The 20,056-nt window shown below is 36.5% G+C and overlaps 1 protein-coding gene across 3 annotated transcripts in view; it reads left to right on the forward strand.

Moving 5' to 3' along the window:
• The window catches only part of TAX1BP1 (Tax1 binding protein 1), a 55,247-nt gene extending 35,512 nt beyond the window's left edge, over positions 1-19,735 (forward strand). For 2 of the 3 annotated variants that reach the window (XM_058022937.1, XM_058022945.1), the window contains 10 exons: positions 1,632-1,859; positions 3,196-3,342; positions 4,546-4,639; positions 5,941-6,059; positions 7,189-7,314; positions 9,151-9,222; positions 11,652-11,826; positions 12,148-12,293; positions 17,861-17,946; positions 18,587-19,735. In XM_058022937.1, the coding sequence (XP_057878920.1) occupies positions 1,632-1,859; positions 3,196-3,342; positions 4,546-4,639; positions 5,941-6,059; positions 7,189-7,314; positions 9,151-9,222; positions 11,652-11,826; positions 12,148-12,293; positions 17,861-17,946; positions 18,587-18,788 (1,395 nt within the window). In that variant the 3' untranslated portion in view covers positions 18,789-19,735. The remainder of the gene's footprint in view (positions 1-1,631; positions 1,860-3,195; positions 3,343-4,545; positions 4,640-5,940; positions 6,060-7,188; positions 7,315-9,150; positions 9,223-11,651; positions 11,827-12,147; positions 12,294-17,860; positions 17,947-18,586) is intronic. The other variant, XM_058022954.1, reaches the window with a different exon arrangement.
• Positions 19,736-20,056: the final 321 nt, after the last annotated feature.

Here is a 20,056-nt window from a genome sequence, read left to right on the forward strand (position 1 = left end):
CATCACAACCCACAAGCCTTTTGTTATATTCTCCCCCTGATCCAACTGAGGAGGGGAATTGTGGAGTGGCTTTGGTGGGCACCTGGCATCCAGCCAGGCAAAACCCACAATAGAATAACCATTAGGTGTTTTTTCCTGATGTACATCATCCTCCATTTCATCCAAAAGGAATGCAGTTTCTGCGCCCTGAGATTGTTCTCTGATCTGCAGTGTGATAGGCAATAATGAAATTTACTGGGAGTTTTGCTTTACAAATATGCTCTTGATCCAAATTAGACAGTCAGTTTAGACATAGCCTTTGAGGCCAGCATGGAAAAGTTAGATTATGCAGGCATCTTTCTGGTGTATCTTGCCAATCTTTTCACAGCAAAGCCACTTGGATCTCAAAAGACTAGAAATTGTTTTAAAGTAATATGAGTTATGAATATAATATTGAAGTGGAAAAGTAGTGCTGTTGAGAGTGGACATAGAGTTTAAAAAGGGCATACTGTCTAGCTTTAAGTTACATCTTATTTTAGTCTCTTTCTTGCTTTTTTGTTTCTGAATGTGTTAAATTACTACTGTGTTTTATTTTGAAGGGAGGGGATATGTGTTAGTACTGAAGCAACCAAACATTTATTAATCTTAAATTGCTTTTGGTGTTTCTGGTGGGATCATTAATATTTTTATCTCAAATGGTGAAACTGCAGATATTTACTGAAATATGTTACCAATGTATCATGTGCTGTAAAAATAGCTAGGAGACAGGACTTCAGGGCATTTATTTGTCTATACATCTTCAGAAATGGTTACAAAGTGTATTAGTATTCCTCTGAACTTCTGTGATATTAAAAAAAATGACCAAATAATGGACTAGAGATAGCTGAATTTATATCTGGACTCAAGAACGAGATGATTATGCCATCAGGGAGCCTAGAGGCAGTGACTGCTTTATATAGTAGCTTCTTTTAAAAATAAATTTAAAATTACATTTTGTAATCCTGGCCTTCTTGGAGGAGTGAGAGGCTGGTAGTTCAGCTTGGTCAGTGGGCTCTTGGGTTGCCCTGTGTGCTTAGTGCTACATGCTGCAGCTTGCTCTTCATTACTATTTGTTCTCTCTTCCCTCTGGAAAGCTTGTTGTGCAAGATCTTGGGAAATAGAGCTGTGAGAAAAACATCCCAAAGCTGCTTTACAGTGTTTCATATCAACCATTTGTAGGCACTGTAAACCCTCTTGCTCTGTTGATACTTTCAGTGTGTTTCTGTGGGATGAACTTTGCTTTTGATGCTGGAGTCCTACAGTGGTAAGAGCAGAGATATGGAAAACATACTTTTTTGGCCATAGATTTAAAACTGAAGCTGAAATTCCAACAAAAATCCAGAATTGAAACTTCTATTTCATTGTGAAACTATTTCACTACAAAATAAAGTTTGCCTTTATTTCACAGTGAAATAAATTTGCGTGTCATTGCTGGGAGAGAAGACAAGTGGGGAAAGTAGTACTCGTGTACTGACTTCTTGATGTAGTAGTTTTGCTAAAGCCACCAGGAAATGTTGCTTTTCCTTTCAGATGTTTCTAATCCCTTTACCAGCCTGTATTTAAGCTTTGAATTAAGAAATTATGAATTCTCTTCCATCTCTTCTCTTTCCTAGGACGAGGCAAGTATTTTGAAAGAGCAGCTTCGGAAAGCTGAGGATCAGATTCAGGCTAGCAAACAAGAAGCTGTTCTCATGTCAAAAGAGCTGAGTGATGCAGTAAATGTGCGGGACAAGACGATGGCAGATCTTCACAGTGCACGCCTGGAAAATGAAAAATTCAAAAAGCAACTTGCTGAAGCTTTAGCTGAACTCATAAAAATCACAACTTTGAAAAATGAGCAGGTAAATTTTTAGTATTGAAGTTTATCTGTATTTATAAAATCATTACTGGGAATAAAATAGGTTTCTGGATGATTAGTGTAAATAATTATCAAATTTTCTGTCAGCATTCCATATACTACCTTAAATCAAGTGCATATTATCTGATTTGGAAGTTTGGTCAGAAAGGAGGTTTCTGCTCTTACTCACATCTACTTCTCCCCACATTATTTTCACAGAATAATGCAGTATCTATGTTATTTTGAATCCTCTCCCTGTCTTAATTCTGTTAAGTGAATTAAGACAGGTAGAGGATTCAAAATAACATAGATATTATAGTAGCATTATATTAATTCAAATAAGAAAATATATTGGTAGAAACTTGGGTTGTTTTATAATGTTCTTTTGTCATTGATAGATTCTGTATGAATTCTTTAAAGTCCTTCCAGTATTTGTAATCAAAGTTAATTTGCTTTAAGTACTTAAAAGTATAAAAATATTAATGTAATGAAAACTGTCTTGACCTTAGTCTTGGATAAAAGTATAGTGAGATAACATATATTTCAACATTTTGATGAAAGTTAGCTTTATCAAGGGTCTTCAGTGACTGCAACTGTATTGCATTCATTTGGTACTAGGATTACTGTAATGATGTAACTGTTAGAAGAAAATATATTGAGTTGAACACAATTAAAATAATACTGTAATATTACAACACTCAAAAGAGCTATTATATTTAAAATGTCAAAGAATTGCATGTTTTTTCCCTGTGAGTTTCAGTTGTGTTTTGAAATGTGCTTTGAAATGTATAATGAAAGAAGTAGCAAGCCATCTGAATGCCTCCAGTTAGCAGAAAGTATCCAAGCATGGGCTGTGTCTGGTTGCTGGATGTGGTTTGTGTAGCTCATGTATCAGTGTAGTGGCACCATGGAACCACTCCCAGGTGAAACCTAGTGAGTGCAAGGGAATAGTTGTGGCCTCTGCACTTTTGCTGTGTGGCTGTTCTTGTCTGTAGGGTAGCTGGAATGCCCCCTGGAAGGTGTTTAGACTTTTCCCATACATTCAGACTTTAGATACACATTAATGAACCCATAAAATAAGAATCTTCTTTACCTGCCTCTCGTATTGTACCAGTGCCTGTTTACATCCCTCACTGTGTCCTGCTTGGAATGAAGTTCTGCTCATATTCTGCTTCTCTCTGTGCTCTACTGCTTCTGCTATTCCTTTCTTTCCCAGAAAGAGAACAGGAGCTTCAGTACTTACATGGAACATTATGCTTTTTTAATTGAAAAAAGACTTTTTAGGAAATAGTGGTATTTGAACAAAAGGGACAACAGTTTCTGGGTTTGTTTTTTTTAAGGAAGCTTCAAACGCAGTGGAACAGGAACTGCGCAGAGAAGTTGAAGATCTGAAACTTCGTCTACAAATGGCTGCTGACCATTACAAAGAGAAATTCAAAGAATGTCAAAAACTTCAAAAACAAGTAAACAAGTTTACAGAACAGGCAGTAAGTAGAATGGGATAAGTTGCACTTGCTTTTTTGGTAGCATTCCAAAATCAATTTAATTTCCTTCTGTGAAAAATAATGCTTTAAAGAAGGATTAAAATGTGTGGTAAGCAATGACTCTTTACCATTTCCTTTCACAAACCTGCTTGTGAAAATACTTCTGTCATTCTCTTTAGGTAGTTGTCCAAACCAAGCATAGAATTTATAGTAGCTGGTGTAGAAGCCTAGTAGAGTTTGGATGAACCTATAAGCATTACATTGTTCAAGGAAGAACTGAAGCTGGGAAAATCCATAATTACTACCTCTGTCCAGTACCACCACAAAAAAGCCCAACAAAAAATCCCAAGCCCAAAAGTGGGGAAATAGAGAACTTGAAGTAGGGTTTAAAAGCCAAGTGGGAAAGAAGTCTCCACAACACAATATGGAGTTGTATTCCATATGTATTTTGTAATCTTAGGACTCTTCCAAGATCTGTTTCATAAATAAATGAATCTTTTGAATGATGATATAAGTTTTAGCCCACCTAGTAATTGACCCTGTCAGCCAATTTCAGATTTGAGGGCAGAGTTCTTCAGAATTTTGTAAAAATTAGAGTTGGAGAGGAGCTCAAACAGGGGAAAAGGCCTATGCGCAATGGCAAGATGCACAGATATGAATTCTTAAGAAAACCAGACTTAAGTATTTCTCTTATCCACAGAACATTGCATAAAACTCATCTTCTCATCCAGAAGGTCAGTGGGAATGAGGTGTCATATCAGAGCATCTGTGGCTTTTCCTTAAAAATCTTCCTTATCTTTGGCAATGTTGTACATCTTACAGCAAACACCAGATTTTATTGCTTTCGCTCCAGAAATCCAGCAGACATTTCTGGTACAGACTCAATTTTTCTAGTGGAGTATTAGATTTAAGTTAATGAATTAAAGTGTAACTGATTCACTAGAAAATGGGATTTTTCTAATAATTTGCTCAGAAATTATTCTTTCTAGGGCAAAAGACCTTCATCAAGTAAGATGATAAAAATCATAGTCTGAAGCAATTTCAGTCTTAGTAGAATTAAATGTTTTTGTATCTTTATCATTACCCACTGTTTAAATGAATGGTTCTGTCTAATTTTGGAGCAAATGATGCATTTTGCAAGATACTTTACTTTGTGTTTTGGCTTTCATTTAATCAAGTACCAAAACAAAATTTCTTTTCACAAAGAAAAATGCAGGGCATCAACAGAAACCGACAGATGCATCTAACATTGAGACAGCTACTGCCATCCTTACAGACAAAAAGTTGTCTGCATCTCCAGGTATCAACAGCTTACATTTTGTCTGCCTTTATAAGCCTGAAAGTGTTGTCTATGTAAAGTAGTCACTAATAGTATTTGTAGTGTAGAGTAGGTGGACTTGTTCTTCTAATTAAAACATTAATTAGAGATGTGAAGATTGAGCTGAATATTTTGTCTCTTACCAAGTGGTAACAATCATAAATAAGTTCATGTATCAGTTAAGTTGCTATTTTTTAATGTCAGTAGAACTGAACTCTTGAATTTCTGCGTAATGGTTAACAGAGATGGTTTTGCCAAGCTAAGAAACAGTTTTTTGAAAAAAAAAAAAAATCTTACTCAATTTTTCGATATAACACCACAGTAATTTTGTAGTCATGTTATTATGACTATCCACTATAACATTCTGCTGTAAATCAATCTGCTGAAAAGTTCTGATTATGTGATGGCAAGGTCAAGTCAGCTGCCTATTTTCATGAATTATAGGTGTAGTGGTTTATAAGAAAATGTTTATAATTATTATGAACTATTAAGCTATTGCAAAAATACTTTTCTAAAATTTCAATATGTAATAGGTTAAAACTAAAGAAGAAATCTTTCACTATGAGGCTGGTGAGGCATTGTAACAGGCTTCCCAAAGGACTTATGAATGCCCCATCCCCTGGAGTGTTTAAAGCCAGGTTGGATGGGGTTCTGAGCAGCATGGTGTGTAGTGGAGGGTGTCCCTGCCCATGGCAGGGGGATTGGAGCTAGAGGATCTTTAAGGTCCTTTCCAGCCCAAACCATTCTGTGATTTTATCATTGTTTAAATTGATAAATGCCAAAAAATGCTGATTAGCTTTTTCTGTGTTATTTTATAACTGACAGATTCTTGCTGTCTGTAAAGACCAAAGGTTGTAATTTCTATTAGTTTCCTCCTGTCTGAATTAAATTCAAGTGTTTTTTAAAACAAACAATCCCAACAAGCTCAGTGGTTGTGTGTGATGAAGTAGTTTGCTGAGATGCTTCCATATTTTTATGTAAGAATAGAGTATTTAGAATGATAGCATACATATTTTGGTGTTTGTTTTGTTTTCTTTCTTGGGAAAGTACTACATACGTGTGTATTTATGTTGATCTTCTCTTGATGTGAGAGAACTGAACACAGATGTGCCGGTACGGTTGCTGATCATACATAGCACATAATGCTGATTGTCTCTGCTTTGGATAACATGGAGCACTCTGGTTTTGATGTGCTCTCAAATCTGGGCTGTCATCTCTCTTACACAAACTTTTTATGGAAGAAAAAAAATCCATGTTTTTGTTTTTTTCTTCAATGTTCACAGTTAGCCCCATTTCACCTGACATAGTTTCGGAATCCGTGGTAAAGGAGCAAGTGCGTGAGATGAATAAAGAGATTGCTGAGAAAACAGAGAAGTATAAGAAATGCAAGCAAATGTTGGCAGTAAGTAAACAGCTGCTTTGGAAAGCTGAACAAAAAGTAGCTGTAGATGCTAGGCCTTAAGACCACAAGGCCTACCCAGCTGAGTTGCCTTCCTTTTTTGTGTGATACATCGTGATTATGGTAGAAATTTTAACATTAGAAAACACATTTTTTTTCAGTCAGCTCTTGACTGTGTATTTAGAGGGTCCCAACAAGGAAAACCAAGATACAGTAAAACAAATGTCCACATGCTTAAGGTTTTAAATACTTTCTATTCTTACATTAAGTGTAATTGCTCTTATAAATCAAATTCAGCAGGGTTCTGTAAACCAGCTGATGTTTGGAACAAGTGTGGCAGTGTTGATCTGATACACTGTCCAAAGCAAAGTAACTTTTCCCTGTTGCCTTCCTGGCTTTTACAGTGTTTTCAGACCCGAGTGGGTTTTTCCAACTACCTTGGGCTCAGTCATACATAAAGGCATTTATTTGGTTGTCTCAACCAAAGTTGGCACTTGATTTTCATTTAGCCAGTTTGGATGTGTGTATAATGATGGCGTATTGCATCAGTGGCACTGGTGAAAAGTTCAGAACAGTTCAAGAAATTGTTTCTGAGTGTTGTCTTGTCTGTCTTCATTTTGTGTCTTGTTTTATCACAATGATACCATTCTATTTTAGTAGGTTTTCCAGGATGTAATAACTGTCCTGTAATTTTGTTCATGACCCTGTCCATGGAGAGCCTGCATTGGCTTCTGCTGGATGTTTATTCCATAGTGATTTTTGAAGAAAGCTTTGCCTGTGACCTTCTGGATGAAAGATACATAGGTTGTGAAAGTCACTTGGGAGAGGTTTTATATTGAAGTGAGGTACTTGAAAGAATAGTCAGGGTTAGTAATATTAGGGTACAAAGAAACTTGAAACTGTGAAACTAAAGAGGAATGTCAGCTTGTTGAAAACTAAGGGAAAGAAATGCTTATTGAACATAATTTATGCAGTGTTCTGTGGTCCTGACCATTTCAGAGTCTTGAGTCAGGCTTGTAGAAGCCATTTGTAAATGGTCTCATTTTAAAAGCATGGAGTGATATTTTTGGGGGTGGGAGGGAGAATCTCTTAAGACTGTAAATATTTCATGCCGTGGTATAAACTACTTTAGGATGAGAAGATGAAATGCAGTGTTTATGCTGATGAATTAGCTAAACTGGAGCTGAAGTGGAAAGAACAAGTGAAAATCAACGAGGGTATAAAATTACAGCTGGCAGCAATGGAAGATCAGTATAAGGTAAGTTACAGGTTTTGTTTATGACAATTAATGGTTACTTCTGCTTAACATGGCTGCTTATTTCTGATAGTTCAAGTAATGAAGAACTTTAATAGGGAAAGCACACTAAATACATTTTTGCTGTAAATACAAATTCTGCTCTTGAAGAAACAATACAGTCTTGTAATGTTTCTTTTAAAGTAAAAGAGATTTGCTGAGACCTACTATCACCTGGCCATCAGTTTTTTAATACTGTGGATTTAGACAAACCCCTAAATGATGTAGTCTTGTATACAGGGAAAAAAAGTGCAAGGAATTTCTAATTTCCTGCTGCTTGCTGTAATACTAACAGGAAGGTTGATTGGTGTGTTTGTCTATAATCTTCATATTCTGTATTGGATTACCAGTGTAGTAATGTCTAATTCATTTGACCTGAAGTCAGTAGAGAGAGGGAGGAGTGATCCATTGTTTTTAAAATCATGCAAGAATTTTATGTGGAGAACCTCAGCTATAGTCTTGGTATAGTGATGTAACACATTCACCAGAAAGTCAAGTATAGTGGGCAGCTTTAGCTTACAAGGGGCCTTAATCTTTGAGGTTATGTGATAGCAATGCTTATGCTGAATTTGTTTTTTCAGTCAATAGGGATGACATAAGAGCAACAAATGTTGATGAGACCAGCTTTTCTGCTGGTTCTCAGTCTCGTGCTGGTAATCCAGTTGACTCTGTTGCCTGTTTTTGCTCATTGTGATGAAAAATAATTAAACTGAACTGTGACTGTATTGGTTCTACTAGGAACCCCTTTTTATTAGGAATTACAGCACTTTTTCTTGATAAAATGCTGAATTGTTCTACAGTTTCTTTCAGTACTCCATTTGCCATATTTTTCTGACACTTTCCAAAACTCTTAATTTCAATTTTATAAAATGTATGACTCTTTCCAGTTTATTTAACTAATTAGCAGTGATCTGTTGCCATGCATAATTTAATGTGAAGTAAGTTTAACTTCTCAACAGCAGGTGTAATAAATAATTGGTTCTACGATTGAAAACATTTTGACTTTTGACTGCAATTAAAAATTTGCCATAATTCAGGAGGGTGCAGGTGGTACAGAAAAAGTGAGCTTTTTTTGCCAGTCAGGAGATTTTGCTCCATTGACCTAAACTAGGAGAAGGAATATCAGAATTGAAAAAAATGTATAAGCAGTTATGCCAAGCATTGAGCTTTGATATTAGAAAAACAGGGGAAGAGGCAGTCTCTAAACAAAGTAGAATACTAGTAAAATAGTCCTTTGTAGTGAGAGATTATTTAAATCATCATTTTGAAGCCAGGAAGAGTTGTGTAATGTGTCAGTTGCACCTCCTCCCAGAGCACCCAGTAGAGACACAACGTAGATGTTCGTGAAACAAATTTAGTGTCTCTGAGGCAGGAGTAGCTTTTGGTTCTCTCAAGTTCTGTGGTGGGACATATGAAATGCCAAGAGATTTCTTCAGAAATAATGAGATGAGGCTTTCAGACCTTCAGCTGTGTCTGCGCAGTGGTGCCCCTCCTGCCATTGGTGGCACTGATATAACTCCTTGTTTTTAACACAGAATTTTCGCATTCCACAACTGTTTAGTGAAAACTGGCAAGAAAAGGCTGCTGATTAACTGCTGTTATGCAGCAGATAAAACTTTGTGAGAATTGTTGGGCAGGATTTATAGTAACACTCACTATGTGTTGCATGTAACTCTAGTAGACAAAACTATTTTCATCTAAAAGATTAACTTAATCAGGGAGCTTTGTTTTCATGGTGTAACATGCAGGGAAATAGTTTCCATTCACTAATACAAGAATCTTAATCTTCTTTTAATACAGATTCAGCTGGCAGAAAAAGAGAGACGAATAAAGGAACTGGCATCACAGTTGGAACTCTTTACCAGTGAGAAGGTATTGTCACACATTCTGAAATACTAATGCAATGTAGAAGTACGTCTGAGCTATTATATGGCAATTAATTGAAGCCAAATTTTACTGAAAAGTGAAATAATAATATGTATTTATTACATTCAGATAGTATTGTATGGTATTGTGCAAAGTTTGGATTTTTCTTTGAAACTTTATTTGATTGCCTTACAATTCCAGTATGAAGAAATACTTAATGAAAACCATTCATTTTAATACGATAAACTGAAAAAACTGCAAACTTTCAGATTAAGCTAGTTAATTTTTTTGTAGAATTCTAGATTGTCAAGTAGTTGGTATTTATCTTCTTTTAAAGCCAAGGATATAATTTTTAATAGATCTGTCATATTTTTCTTGTTCAAAAGAAATGAAATTTAAGTTTGAATTTTGGTGAGGCTAGTTCAGGTGGAGGGAGTAATTTTAAACACCATACATAAGAACAACAACTATAATAATAATAATGTATGAAGCTTATAAAGGCTTGGAACTTTGTCTACCAAATTTGTAGATATTTACATTACAGAGAAGAATCAAAGTGCCTTTCTAGACTAGACCCATGATTAAAAGGTTAAGCATGGGGTAGTAGTAAACAGCATTTCAATTTGTACTCATGATCAGTGTTTGTTTATAAACTAAGCATAGCTTTCTAAAAATGGTCATTTGCTGTCTCTTCAAACCTATGAAATGACTTTGTTTCTTTTTTATTTACATACTTAGATAGCCTTTGTGGTTTTTTTTTTTTTTTTTTTTTATCGTTCTCTACCCTAGCTGTCCAACTTCTGGCTAAGGTTTTTTTGCACCATCTTTTTACAGTCATGTTGATCTACATTGTGTTTCAATTGTATGTAACACTAAAATTAAACTACTAATGCTACTACCTCTCATTTAAAACTGCTTCTGTATTGCAGAAGAAATTGGTTTTAAAAAGGAAAATCTTGATTTCATTGCTAATTGATTGTTGCTGCTTTGTATTGAGTAAATATTAATTCCTTAGATTTTACACACCAAAATGTGCAATCCTAGCTTTTTAGTCTTACCTGTTTCAATCATATGTTCCTTTTAGTTTATAAATCTAAAGTAACTCTGGCATAGTTTTATATTGTAACTAGAGGATGGATGCCATGCATTACATGAGGTCTTTTTGCACTTGAGTAGTGTTTTGTTTTTCAGTGTTGTTATTGGTACTTGATTTTTGCATTTTTCTGTGCAAGAGGTTGATCTGAAATTCACCTGTTTGCAAGAAAAAAAAAATTAAATTGTCCCTTTTTTAAACAGGCTTTTAATTCTTACAGAGTTGAGCTGGCAGTTGAAGCTTTGGTTTTAAGTTTCAATTTAAAATCTTTCAGGGAAAAGACACCCTTCAGTCTTTGAGGGTTTTGTTAGCATCATGTCAGCAAATATTAAACATGAACCCAGAGAACCCAGAAGAAAATACTAATCAGAAAGAACATTGCTGGAAAGCATGTCTGCCTTAACAGTTCCTATTTTTTAATTATTGTTTTCATATTTATATCTCAGAATTTTTTGCTTGGTTCTGAATTTAAATGGCATATTCCTTTTCATATTCATGGCATTTTGCTCTCTCTCCCTTAACCCACTTTGTTGAATGGAAGGATGAGAAAGATTTTTATTGGGATAAATTACAGCTGATGCATTGACCACACTGAAGTCACTTTAATTAGTGTCTTTTAAGATCTATACTGGCTTAGAGTTTTAATGGTTTCTAAGTTATAAAACCCCTTTATAGTGTGTAATTACTATCATATGTATGGTTTACGTGCAGGAACCCAGAATTTTAAGTATATTAATTTTTTGAAGAGTTCTGTTTGATCATTTCTGAAAGAATGATCTGATTCAAATATTGCTGTCAAATATCAGAAGGGATCCAGTGCAATGTACTTAATAGTTCACAAATGTCGGTCACTCATTAATTCATATGGAATGTACATAGATGTGGTCCACATACTAAAATGCTACATTTTTGAATGGTATGGTATGGTATGGTATGATATGAAAAAAAAATGTTTTTTTTTTTAATTTTAACTTTTAAAAACTTTTCTCACTGTGCATTATCTTTAGTTATTGTTAGTCTACTGATTTTTACTGATTTAGCTAATTTTTCTTTATTGTAAAAAGGATGCAGACACTTGAAAAATATGGAAGTTCTGTTCATGTAATTAGAACAAACTGACAACAAATCAAGAAAAAAATAATATATCTTTAAAATATCTTCCTTGTCTTTTTTTTTCTTCATTGACTATTTTTGGTATTTATGGTATACTGGGCATAAGGTCAAAATGAAAATACAGTAGGAAGGTTAGCAGATTTTTTCTTTTAAAAACATATTTCATAAACATTTCAAATTTTGCTAGGACTCCATAGGTTAACTTCATTTTGAACTCTGCATTATTTAGGAGCTTGGCAGGACACCAGGAGATCAGGCTGGAAGGATGATGGAAGGACAGACCTCACAGCAGACATTACATTTTCGCAACCCATACTCAGAGGAAAATGGACCAGTTCCTGCAGTGCCAAGTAGACTACCAGTATTGCAATATGGAAACCCTTATGCAATTCAGGAAAGAAGAGGTAAATAAATTTCACACCCCCCAATATAATTTCTCCCTCTGTTTCAAAAGCAGTGCCTATTGAATGCAGGTTAAGTACCAACAGTCTTCAAACTGGTTTACAGAGCCTTTTCTGACTGATGAACACCAGCATAGGGCCTTTATTTTATGATGAGAATCAATAACGTAAACAAAGTTTTAAACATCATTGCAAGAAACTGATTCTCTCCTATTGTTTTATATTATCTAAACCAAAAATGTGTTTGACTCTGGATTTTTAAAGGTAAGGTAATCTCAAAATACAGTCCACTGAACAAAGATGTCCTAATTAATTTTTCTTCAGATGGAGCAGATGGCGCTTTTAATCCTGATGAGATCCAAAGACCACCTGTTAGAAGTTCCTTTTGGGAGCTAGATGATGTAGTGTGTAGCCAGCCTTCACGCAATCTCAGTCGGCCTGATGGTTTAGAAGATCCTGAGGATAGCAATGCAAGTTACCTTTTTTTCTTATTTCTTTTCCTTGATATAGTTACTGATGAGTTACCTAGAGTTTCACATGGGTTTTCCATAGCTGATAAACCTGATTTATTGTTATGTAAATTTGGAATTGGTTTTTCTTTTTCCTGAAAAATACTTTTGCTTGCTGTGAAAGGGAAAACTCCACTGATGACATTGTACTTGTTTCCCTAATCTCTTGAGTTAATGACACCTTGTTTTGGTATTAGGACAGTAGCTTCTTAATTTTTTTAAGTACTAAAGTAAAAAAAGTCAGGTAATCTCAACTCATTATTTCTGTCTCCTGTATGGTAGAATGAGAATTCAAAATGTAGCCACATCTCCCTCATTTTATTATAGGAATATAGGAACTAAAGTGGAACAGAACAAATAAAAATGTAAAGGATTCAGATACCAGTATTTTCAGTTAAATACCTACTGTAAATTGGTATCCTAATAGATACATTATTCTAATCTGTTAATCTTTTGTTCTGTCTTCTGCAAGTCAGCATTTATTAATTTCCATTTTGAATGCTTTTTGGTATTGGACATGTGTTAGAAAGAGCTTAATTGACTGTTGCCTAAAGCTGATTGAACTGAAAGAGATGCATTTGCACTGATTTTTTTTTTCTTTTAGGGCTTTGGATGTTTTAAGTTTCTGGTTAGCTTTTCTTTATAGTACAGCTAACTTGCACATTGTAGTATAAAAAATTGGCTTCTGTAATAAATTGGACTGTATGTCTTCATTTGAACAGGAACAGACCTATTACTCTTTGTTATTCCAAGTACTCTTGCACCTTCAGAAATATTAAACAAGAAATACCTTTCTGCAAAGTATTGTGCTCTTTGCAAGTACAGTGGTATCATGACCTGTTTCTCATTTAGTCTAGTTTGCCACATTTAATTGCTATTAACCTTTGCAGAAACTGATCAGTGTTCAGACAGGCATGATTTTAGCCCTGGTGCTCAGCACCTATAATGGAGAAAAATGTATTTCTCCCTCCTACCTTTTGCTCCCAATGTCTATTACTGTGAATAATTAGAGAAACTGTCAGAGCTTTTGCAGCCTGCTCAAGATCTCGAATGTGAGCTTAATGCTGTCCCCACCTTTACTTCACATTTTGCATATTTAATCTGATCATTCTTGACGTAGCTATTACATCTGACAAGCTCTTCTCTTCTTTAGTCATCTGCTGCAGTTTAATTAGCAGGGTGTTTTCTCTGATCTATGTGCTTTGCCCTCTTGCAAACCCAAGAGAAACAGTGCTAGCGCCTTGTGCTCATTTGCAGACACAGCTTGGATTTTTGTAATGAGGTGGAATATAACAGGCTTAAATAAAGTTCAGCTTGAGAAAAGGTGCCTTTAAATCAAATAACTTGTATCTTTATTTTTATTTGCAATTGAGAATCAGTTGCTTGTTCCTCACCCAAATAGACTGTATGTATAGTGTAGAAATTTTTATGGAAATGAGAAGCTGCAGAATCTTTCTAGGGAGACTTAGTAATATGCCAAAGATAAAACAGGTCTGAGGCAGGATGTAAATAAATAACCAGGAAAAACATATGTAGGTGATTCATTATAAAGAAGAGTCTGTCATTTGTGCAGAAGAAACAGCAAATATAAAATGATAAATATGAGGAGATTACCATTTCATGGGCTGTTTTTTAAAATAAGATATTTAAGATGTAGTTCTCTGCATTTTTTCAGCCAGCAGGATGTAGAGTCTCTTGCTGGAGGAGGGTTCCCTCCCAGAAGAAAAGGACGGGTAGGCTTGCTGCTTTGTTTAAAATGCTACTATTGTATGGACTTCTACTGTCCTCCTGTCCTCATTGCTATTACGACACATTATATTATTTTAAAAAATTAAGGGTGTTGTAATCACTTCCACCTCTTCATGGGTGTTTTGGTAGTGGTTCACCTATGATGATGAACATGTCTACTTCTTTTATCTACTTCAGATCTTTTAGCCATGAAGAGATAGAAGTGACTATAACACCCTTAATTTCTTAAACTAATGTAACACAAGATATTCAAATGCCTCAGAATTTTTGGTCTGTTGTGTTCCAATTTGGTTTCTTGCGAAACTTGGTTCCTTAGAAATGGGCACTTCCATGTCTTTGGTTGTCATAAAAACCCTTCAGTTTTGTATAACTAGGAAGAGTTTCCAGGATTCTTGTAGCTTTGACTTTTGGAACTCATAGGCCAATTAAACTGATTTCTGAGAGGGATAAATTGGTCTGTGTTAATAGTTCCAGCTGGACATGTGCACAGTGGTGATTGTGTTTGGAGTGGCTGACTTGCCCCAAGTTCCTGCTGTCATCTACTCAACGCTAACTTTCCATTTACTCATGATCCTGTAATTGACCAAAATGGAATTCTTGGGAGCAAAGAATTCCTAGTAGTAAGAGAGAGATCCATAAACAAAACATACATACATATCTGTATAAAAAATACTAAAATATGAGTTTTAGAAATGTAGTCCTAATTACAGTTGGCAGCAAGCCCAGAATAACTATCCTGAGACTATTAAACAATGTTTTAGTCATGGTAAATTTGTAGGGGATGGAGAATGTAACTCTTGGCAACTGAGCACCAGGTCAGGATATTTTTTCAGGTAACTCCAAAATGGCCTTTCTTCTAGCAAAAGCCCCCACAATGCATTATTACCCTGATCTGACCCTGGCCGCCAATTACAATCTTTTGCATAGAGAGGACATGAAAAGAGCAGTTGGTATCCAGGTGTCTCTTGGGAGAGCAGACTGCTTGCAGAAAGGTTGAGGAGCCTAGAGGAGTAAGTTTGATCTTACAAACAACAGAACTGAATCACAGAATAAAATGTATGTGCCCTTCCTCCCAATGTATCTGCCCTGCATGTCAGCTCTGTGTCTGTTCATGTTTTTTTAAGGCCTAGGATGGACATTGGTTTCTTACTTCTGCATGTCAGAATGATATGGAGCACTTGGGCATGGGGTTTTTTACTGTGTCACACAGCTTTCTAATTTCTGTTTGACAATCCTGGAACTGTTTACACTTGTAATTCTGAAAGCAGTACTTGAGATGGAATTTGTTGGTTTCAGTAAAATTAATTGAGTTGCACTTACTTCTGACTGTTTCATGTCTGGCTTTCCCTTCTTCCCCTAGTGGCAAATCCCTTTTTTTACGAAGCTTTAGTGTGTAGTACTGTATTTATCTTCATGATTCATTTAATCTGTGGAACTCATTGTGGCAGTTTTTTAAAGAGCCAGAGGTACAGTCCAGTGATAATAGTTAAGTCATGATGTTAAAGATATCCTTTATAATTCATTCACTTAATTATTCAGACTGAGTTCAGGAGGCCTGGCACTTGTTCTGCTACAGGATCACAATGCCAGCCTGTGGGTCCATGGTACCAGTCTTTTCCTAAGGACCTTAGACTGTGTACCCACAGTGTTACATCACTGTTGGGCACTGTGTGCAGCCATGTCCCTGTCTCTGGTCATCAGTCTGGACTGCAAGAAAGGTGGCTTTGGATCTACATAAAGGGCAGATTAAACTGTTTCTTTCTCAAAGTATGGACTGTGGGCTTTCATCAAAACCACTTGGATGACTCAACCTCGTGCTATTGAAGCAAGCGGATGACTTTGCTTAACATAAACATAGGCAAGAGGCACTGAGGCCTGGTGTCCCAGCAATTGTTGTCATAATCTCTGTAAAGCAGCTTGAAAAACCACATCATTTTGTCTTTTGAGCTGTCAGGAATGGTTCTTTTTCCTGGGGGAGAGTGATGGGTGTTTAAATGCCAGGTTGAAAAGCATGTGTAACCTTATTTATATGAATAAAGAATGGGTTCCAGGATGATGCCAGGCACTAAGTGGCTGTGAACCAAGATGAGACCCACGTGAACCATGATGATCTGTCCTCCCCCCATAAAGTGCTCTGTTTTACCTGGAACACTTAGGAGCTTTGTCCGTAAGAAATGCCAGAAGTAGACGATTGTTGGAGCCCAATACAATGGTACCTTCTCTGTTTTCCAGAAATTCCAAGTTACCCCAGAGTGCTGCATGAGAATTTTTAGTTTTTGGTGACTGTGTAGTGTTTACTGTAACTTGTAATTAGAATAGCTGGGAAGTCCTCTCAGACTAAGATGAAGTTCTCATGGTTCCTGTTTGGCCATGCCGTGGTTACACAGTAATCTCTGTAACATCTCTGTGAGGTCAGCTCAACACAGAGACATTTGCATTCTTCTTGTGTGGGTTAGGCATCCCAAAAGGTTAAGAACTGATCCCTGTGATTTTGCCAAGAGCAAAAGTACACTGAAGAGACAGACGTTCTGTATCATAACAGGGTAGTATCAGTACATACTTAGTGTTGACATTCTTGTACAGGGCCTGGGTCAGAAGCTGCTGTAAGGAACACACAGTATGAATTTCTCAATTAGGGGAACTGAGCCATGAGAAGGCTGGAGCCCTAGGACATTCCAAAAGCTTTTACATGTGCTTGCCTTGCGTTGAAGAGAGTTCTTGCAGGGCAGCTGTGTAGGACAGTGCAGGTGTGCCTATACAGAGGAAAGCATCGTCCTTTTCTTCAGATGTTTCTTAAAAAGGAACAAGGAGGAAGGTTACATTTGGATGTAGTAGGGTACCACACTTGCCAGAAGCTGAAAGAGAGGGCAAAGGCTGTAAATAATTTTATCTTGCCTCGTGCCTTAAAAAAAAAAAAAAGGGGGAAGGAGGGGGAAAGTCATTATACTTAAGAAATTAACTGCCTGTGTTTGTAGTGGAGCTGTTTTACTGATGGAAGATGCACATTAATTTTCTTGGTTAAGTCCTGGTGTGCTTCAGTCTGGTATTCAGCAAATTTGTTGTTTTTTTTTGTACAAGATGTAGCATTGTAGCATGAGAGTACTTAAACCAAAATAGTTTTTCTTTCTTAATACATCTATCCTGTCTCCTTCATGACAAAAGGAACAACTGATGAGTTTTAAAACTCATATGCCCTTTTCACTGCAGGTGCAAAGCAAACAAACTGCAAGATTATGTTTGTTGCCAGCTTCTTGTCATAGCAGGCCCCACTGCCTGCTTAATGGAAATGTTAAATGATTGAAACCAAACAGGTGTTGTCAGAAGAATATTGAGGAAATTTCACATCCTTCCCTGTTTCCATTAACCCTTCGTAAGGGGAAAGTACGCTAGCCTTAATGTATGTTTGCATATGAGTTATCTGTAAAAAACAAAACACAGCATATGTGCTCCTTCACACATCATTTTTTGCAGATCAGCTAAATAATTCCTAGCCCTTGCTTTTAATGCATCTTTGAGAACAAAAAGGAAAATGAGGTGGGAGTTGGAGTTCCAAAAATCTTGCAGTGTACCTGTATTTCTGCCTTGAAATTACTCCATTTTGTGCTCCATTGTTGAATTGCAGAGTAGAGCCAAGATGTACAAAAGTAAAACTTAGGCTGCAGAAATTTCAGAGTGAAAGTATATTTCATCTGGGTTTGTGACAAAAATGCATATTGAGGAAAAAAAACCCCTTTGTTTTGGTAGGGGTTAGCCTTTAAAATACTTTCTCTTTTCAATAGGATGATGACAACACTGTACCTTCTGCTCCTGATCCTCCAAGTCTACTCTTGCGTGAGCGGGGCACAGGCTTCTGCTTTGATTCCAGGTAGATGTTATCTTGTGTTGGTCTTTAAGGGCATGGAGAGGTTTCTGTGGAACTACCCAAGGGTGGGGGTGCAGGTGAAAAGCTACAGAGCATTTTTAATGAGTGTTTGGTTTACAATTAACTGGCACAGAATATGCCGTGAGACGGGGCAGGCTGTTCATGCTATACCTTTGATGGAATTTTGACAAATTTTTTAGTAAATGAATGAATAACTTTTGTTTTTTCCCCTCTCTTGCCAACCTAATTGTGAACCTAAGTTTAGAGCTTTTATAAAGTGTTATGTTTGCCAAGAGCAAGCATTTATGAGCAGAGAGAGTGGTTTCCCATGAAACTGTTTGGCCATTAAGGCATTCAATAGATTTGTATTCAGTGGTAGCTGGAGTAAGGTCAAAATTATGTTGCTTTTAAAATGCCAGGTTATTTTGGAATTTGCATGTGAAACTACTCTGACTGTATTGAGTGCTTTTGGAGAAACATTTAAATGAACTGGATGATACTTGGATACAAAGTCCACTCAAATTGAAGTTGGTAGTAAAGTTCTGAATGTCGCTGGCAACAAGATCCTGCTTTTAGTTTGCATTAACAGAATAAATAGAAATAAACTGTTCCCCTTTTTCTTCCTCTTCACCTCCTCGCGAAGTTTTGATGTGCAGAAGAAATGCCCTCTCTGTGATGTGATGTTTCCCCCAAACTACGACCAGAGCAAGTTTGAGGAGCACGTTGAGAGCCACTGGAAGGTTTGTCCCATGTGCAGCGAGCAGTTCCCGCCCGACTACGACCAGCAAGGCTTCGAGAGGCACGTCCAGACGCACTTTGATCAGAACGTATTAAATTTCGATTAAATACTTTGTTTTGCAGTGTAGCTTAAAGCCCCACCACTTTGAGTAGTCCATCTCCAAAACAAAAGCAGTGCAGCTTTCTGTAACAGTGCAAAATTCTGATTAAAAGCTCATGTACTCTAATGGGAGCCATGGCTGTAAGCTGCTATGGGGTTATCTTCTCTCTCTGCCTAACACTGTACTAAGGAAACCCACAACCCCTCACTTTGTTGTGTATGTAGCTATTTATTCCCCTACTTAGTGGAATTTCTTCCCCTACTTAGTGGAATGCCTAAGGACACAGGAATGACTGAGCCTCAGAAAAAATGAGACCGGCTTCATGGTGTTCTTCAGCTACATGTAAAAAAGATCACCAAAACCACCTGTGGTTTCTCTTAACCTTGATAACTGAGGCACAATTAAAAATGTAATAAGCAGGTGTCTCTTCTAGCAAATCCACGTAGTTTTTCTCTGAGTAACACTGAAATTGGAAAGTTACATTACTTACCCTATGAAAATATAGTTTTCTAGTACATTTCTGAGATGTAGATGCATGTACTGTGAGATTCCAGGCTTGCAACAAGAGGATTGGTAAATACTTCAGTTTCACATGCAGAATGTTTGCCTTAAGGAATAACATTAAATGAGGTATGTTATACTTTCAGGCAGTGGTTTTGAGTTGAAAGAGACTGCTGTGCTTAAATGCCTACAAGTAATTGTTTAAAAAAGTCATTGCCATTATGTTGCAGTTTTATTCAGTAGAAAATATTGTTCTGTTTTCACAACAGTGGATTGTGTTCCTTCTGGCTTTTAAAACGTTTTGCGTTTTAACTTTATGTATTTCTTTCCAATAAGTAAAACCACGTGTGTATATCTAAACATTTTATATTTACTTTAACTGTATTAAGTAAATTTGCTTCCCACTTGCTGTACAGTAGTCTTGTTACATTAAAAGCAGAATTATTCATGGAGTCAGTGGTCTGTTTTCCCTGCTGCTCATTTTGAAATTAAACAGAGTATAGACTTCACTAAGGAGTAAATGATGACTCAGCATTTTATGGCAAAGGGTTGCTATTCACATCTGTTTGTGTTCTTTCTTTGAGAGACAGACTCTGGGATTAAGGCTTAGAGTAGCCTCTGTTGACTGCAGTTCCCTCCTGAACACTTAGAATATCCAGTTAATGCAGGAGTTAACTAAAAACTGCATGACGTGTATGAATTGCAGTGTCCTGGGCAGCAGCAACTCATCAATGCTCATGTGCCATTTGCAGTATAAAGATTTTTGTAACTGG

This window comes from Melospiza georgiana, chromosome 1, assembly GCF_028018845.1.
Source record: "Melospiza georgiana isolate bMelGeo1 chromosome 1, bMelGeo1.pri, whole genome shotgun sequence".
Lineage (NCBI taxonomy): Eukaryota > Metazoa > Chordata > Aves > Passeriformes > Passerellidae > Melospiza > Melospiza georgiana.